The sequence below is a fragment of the Rhagoletis zephyria genome, unplaced genomic scaffold (genome assembly GCF_001687245.7).
Source record: "Rhagoletis zephyria isolate East Lansing unplaced genomic scaffold, Rhagoletis_zephyria_1.1 Rzeph_scaffold_01240, whole genome shotgun sequence".
Classification (NCBI taxonomy): Eukaryota; Metazoa; Arthropoda; class Insecta; order Diptera; family Tephritidae; genus Rhagoletis; species Rhagoletis zephyria.
The window spans coordinates 60,867-66,334 of record NW_016158324.1 but is presented as its reverse complement, the minus strand read 5'-3'; the positions used below and the strand labels follow the sequence as shown (position 1 = coordinate 66,334).

The 5,468-nt window shown below is 34.9% G+C and overlaps 1 protein-coding gene across 1 annotated transcript in view; it reads right to left on the bottom strand.

Moving 5' to 3' along the window:
• Positions 1-4,880, bottom strand: part of LOC108363301 (uncharacterized) — a 9,427-nt gene extending 4,547 nt beyond the window's left edge. The window contains exon 1 of the mRNA XM_017616638.1: positions 4,599-4,880. Within this exon, the coding sequence (XP_017472127.1) occupies positions 4,599-4,879 (281 nt within the window). The 5' untranslated portion in view covers position 4,880. The remainder of the gene's footprint in view (positions 1-4,598) is intronic.
• Positions 4,881-5,468: the final 588 nt, after the last annotated feature.

Genomic DNA, 5,468 nt, shown 5'->3' with positions numbered 1-5,468 from the left:
TTGGTGTTTATATCATAATTGTCCTTAATATTTCTGTAGACTCTTGACGAGTCTTTGTGATCGATTCCGGTATGCCNGTTCTGCACCGGTGCAAGCAGCAAACCATATGCCGATTCTGGACCAGTGCAAGCAGCGCTGCTAGCATATACTACTGTAATGCTTTGTTACTGGTATTATTGTTGATTATGTAAAGTATATTTTTCGTAGCGTTGTCGGTGAAGTTGGTTGTTAATCCTGTTCTCCTGCACCTCTCCAGGAACTTCGTCGCCTCCGACAGCTTTGTCATGTGTTGTGTTATGCGTTGGTAGTTTTTGATACGCTTGTTGGTGTTTATATCATAATTGTCCTTAATATTTCTGTAGACTCTTGACGAGTCTTTGTGATCGATTCCGGTATGCCCTCCGCTTAAACATATTTTGTTTTTGTTGTTGGCCTTTGAATTTTAAATTATGAATCATTTTTAATTTTTAACAAGCTCGAGGCCCAGCAATTAAATAAAACGCAAAAACTTCGTTAGATTGATATTTTTAATTGTCGATATTTCGACCTCAATCTGAGGTCATCTTCAGGACTGTAAATATACATACAAACACGATAACTTATTATTAACTTTAAATTATTTATTGTGCCTGGAGGACTGATTAGGCGTACAGAAATAAAAGTTAAACAAGTGAAATTTTAGGCAAATGAATACAAACATAAGAAGTAAACAATTAAAAATACCGTAATTGTAAACAAAAAACATACAAACACCAATACACGGAACATTTAGCAGTAAGACAATATGTACATGTACAAGCATATGTACATGTAAAAGCGCAGCATTTTATTGTTATTTTATGAAGGTATGTTGGGGAAACGGAACGAATGTTGATTATGGAAGGCGGAACGGAACACCTACGTTGAGGATTGTTGTTGCCGGTTTAACACCAAATTGCGATACACATGTGCACAATTGTCTGTGTCCGTTTTAAAGTTGATCCTTCTCTCATTAGGGGTGTTCGTAATGTGTAACATTTCCAAAATATAGCGTTTATTATAGTTCTTGTAGAATGGCAACAATATCGAAATCGGGATAGTGTCCCTACAGTGTGCTGACAAGGCCGTCTTATTGTCAGTTGAGCTGTTCCTTAACTTTATATTTGATTTGTGTGCGGAAATCCTTGTCTTGAGTTTAGTTTTAGTTGTCCCCACAAATACTTTGTGGCATAAGTGGGACCCGTCGCCATTGCATGAGATTTTGTATATTACGTCAGATTTCTCGCATCTAGGAATCTTATCCTTAGTGTTGCTATATATTTTTCCTAATGTGTTGCTGCATGTAAATGCTAGTTGGACCTTCTCTTTATCATATATATTAGAATGTTTAATCCTCTCAGATATCCCCGGAACATATGTAGCGGTTTTGTATACTTTATTCTCATTATAAGTATTTTCTTTATCGGTCCTGACGTAATAATTCTGAATGAGTTTCCTAATTAAGCAAGAGGGGAATTCGTTCTGTTCCAAAATTTGTTGGATTATATTTTTGTTCTTTTTATGAAAATGTTTGTCGCTAATAGTGAGAACTCTTCTAATAAAATTGGTTGCGGTATTTAAAATAGTCTTCCTCTCATGTTTCGAATTATAATTAATTAATCTCCCCGACGACGTAGGTTTTGCATACCAGTCAATTTTTAATCGGTTGTTCTTCCTGATTACTAGGGTGTCCAGATATGGTAGGTTTCCATCTTTTTCTATTTCTATCGTAAATTTAATCGTCTTTTGGTAGCTGTTTAATAAAGTAAGCATTTTGTCTATATCTTCTGTTTTAATTATGGCAAACAAATCATCCACATACTTGGTTAGGAGACGCGGTTTATTAGAACAATCACTTTCAAATTTGGTCAGTAAATCTTCCATTACTATATCAGCTATCACTGGTGAAGCTGGGGAGCCCATAGGCATTCCTGACAGTTGCTCAAATATTTTGCCATTATATTTAAAATATCGATTATCTTTTATGCAAAATTTTACCATACTTAAGAATAAATCCTTAGACAAATTTGTATGCTCTTTAATATCATTCCACTTCGAGGCAATAATATTTATAGCCAAATCCACCGGGATACTTGGGAACAACGAAACAACATCGAACGACACTAAACTTTCGTCATCATATATATAAGTATCTTTAATCCTGTTCTTGAAATCAATCGCGTCTTTAACATTGTAATTGGAAGATTTTGTAATGTTTCTAAGGATATTGACAACGTATTTGCACAAATTGTAGGACGGGGACTTGATGGACGAACAAATGGGTCTGAGGGGTATCCCTTCTTTATGTATTTTTGGTAAACCATAGATTCTTGGTGGATTGGCTGTTTTACTAATAAGCTTGTTCTTTTCTTTTAAATCAATGGCCTTGTTATTATATAATCTCTCCACTATTTCATTATTTTTGTCTTGTAATTTACTGGTTGGGTCACGTTTCAAAATTCTGTAAGTGCAGATGTTGTTGACGATTGACTGCATCTTTGTATCGTACTCAGCCTTGTTCATAACTACGGTTACGTTCCCTTTATCGGCATTAAGAACTAAAAGGTGTTTATTGTTCTTTAAAAATGTTTTTGTGGAATGTACAGTATCGCGAATAAACTTATCTCTCGTTGATTCTGTTCTCTTATTGAGATGGTCACGTATTAGTGTCGTCAAGTTGTTTCTTTCGATTTCTTGTGTTTCTTTATCCTTGATTGTTTGAATGCAGTTTTCCCCATCTGCTATAAATTGAAATAATGGAAATTCTTTATTACTTGTTGGTAAGGCAAATTTAGGATCAAGAGAAAGAAGCCACTGAATGTCATTAGGAATTTGCGTAGTTGACGTGTTGCAGAACCACCCTGGTACACCCTTTACGTTTAAAAGTTGTTTTTGTTTGTCTTTTAGTTTGTTTGTGTCTTCTTAATATCTGCAGCAAGTTTTTTTGTTAGTAGATTTTCACTTTCAAAAAATGTTGTGGAGCCAAGTGTGTTTAGTTGTTGATTTATTTGCGTCTTTAGGATATTTACCTCCTTTTCCTTTTTTCCAAGCAGCTCATGTTTGATTTTGATGAGCAGGTTTAGTAGTTTGGTCTGAACATTTTTGATGAATTTGGAAACTGAATTGGTGATTTTTGTTGGTAATGCTTTGTTACTGGTATTATTGTTGATTATGTAAAGTATATTTTTCGTAGCGTTGTCGGTGAAGTTGGTTGTTAATCCTGTTCTCCTGCACCTCTCCAGGAACTTCGTCGCCTCCGACAGCTTTGTCATGTGTTGTGTTATGCGTTGGTAGTTTTTGATACGTTTGTTGGTGTTTATATCATAATTGTCCTTAATATTTCTGTAGACTCTTGACGTGTCTTTGTGTCTTCGGTATGCTCTCCGCTTAAACATATTTTGTTTTTGTTGTTGGCCTTTGAATTTTAAATTATGAATCATTTTTAACAAGCTCGAGGCCCAGCAATTAAATAAAACGCAAAAACTTCGTTCTATTGATATTTTTAATTGTCGATATTTCGACCTCAATCTGAGGTCATCTTCAGGACTGTAAATATACATACAAACACGATAACTTATTATTAACTTTAAATTATTACAAACATACATTAAACACAACTTACACTCTTGATTGTGCCTGGTGGACTGATTAGGCGTACAGAAATAAAAGTTAAACAAGTGAAATTTTAGGCAAATGAATACAAACATAAGAAGTAAACAATTAAAAATACCGTAATTGTAAACAAAAAACATACAAACAACAATACACGGAACATTTAGCAGTAAGACAATATGTATATGTACAAGCATATGTACATGTAAAAGCACAGCATTTTATTGTTATTTTATGAAGGTTTGTTGGGGAAACGGAACGAATGTTGATTATGGAAGGCGGAACGGAACACCTACGTTGAGGATTGTTGTTGCCGGTTTAACACCAAATTGCGATACACATGTGCACAATTGTCTGTGTCCGTTTTAAAGTTGATCCTTCTCTCATTAGGGGTGTTCGTAATGTGTAACATTTCCAAAATATAGCGTTTATTATAGTTCTTTTCTTCTTGTAGAATGGCAACATTATCGAAATCGGGATAGTGTCCCGTATCCCTACAGTGTGCTGACAAGGCCGTCTTATTGTCAGTTGAGCTGTTCCTTAACTTTATATTTGATTTGTGTGCGGAAATCCTTGTCTTGAGTTTAGTTTTAGTTGTCCCCACATATACTTTGTGGCATAAGTGGGACCCGTCGCCATTGCATGAGATTTTGTATATTACGTCAGATTTCTCGCATCTAGGAATCTTATCCTTAGTGTTTGCTATATATTTTTCCTAATGTGTTGCTGCATATAAATGCTAGTTGGACCTTCTCTTTATCATATATATTAGAATGTTTAATCCTCTCAGATATCCCCGGAACATATGTAGCGGTTTTGTATACTTTATTCTCATTATAAGTATTTTCTTTATCGGTCCTGACGTAATAATTCTGAATGAGTTTCCTAATTAAGCAAGAGGGGAATTCGTTCTGCTCCTNTGAATGAGTTTCCTAATTAAGCAAGAGGGGAATTCGTTCTGTTCCTAAATTTGTTGGATTATATTTTTGTTCTTTTTATGAAAATGTTTGTCGCTAATAGTAAGAACTCTTCTAATAAAATTGGTTGCGGTATTTAAAATAGTCTTCCTCTCATGTTTCGAATTATAATTAATTAATCTCCCCGACGACGTAGGTTTTGCGTACCAGTCAATTTTTAATCGGTTGTTCTTCCTGATTACTAGGGTGTCCAGATATGGTAGGTTTAGATCTTTTTCTATTTCTATCGTAAATTTAATCGTCTTTGGGTTGCTGTTTAATAAAGTAAGCATTTTGTCTATATCTCCTGTTTTAATTATGGCAAACAAATCATCCACATACTTGGTTAGGAGACNGTAGGAATTTAGAATGTACATTTGGTATCAGACATACTTCTGAGCCGCTTTACAAAGTAAGTTACGTGTAATGCAGAGCAGTCGCTCGGAGTAGTTCGGTGCTTGGAAATAACTTCGGCTGCACGTTATTTTGCAACTGACAACGTAATGTGTCTTCGGAGGTGTTCATTTTGCCCTTTACTAGTAGATGACATTGGCCATGATGACAATTTTGGTACTAAAAACTGAAAGAAAACATGGCTTACCTCGCAAGGTGCTTACCTATTTTCCCAGTGGGCCGGTTTTGTAAATGTGTCGTGTACATGTTTATTTATAAACGTATGTGTTCCTTTTCTTTCGTACGTGATTATTGATATATCTGTATTGTAGTGTTTTCGGACGGTACTAGCTCTTACTGCCAATATAGGAGTATTACATATATGATATAAGTATCTTTAATCCTGTTCTTGAAATCAATCGCGTCTTTAACATTGTAATTGGAAGATTTTGTAATGTTTCTAAGGATATTGACAACGTATTTGCACAA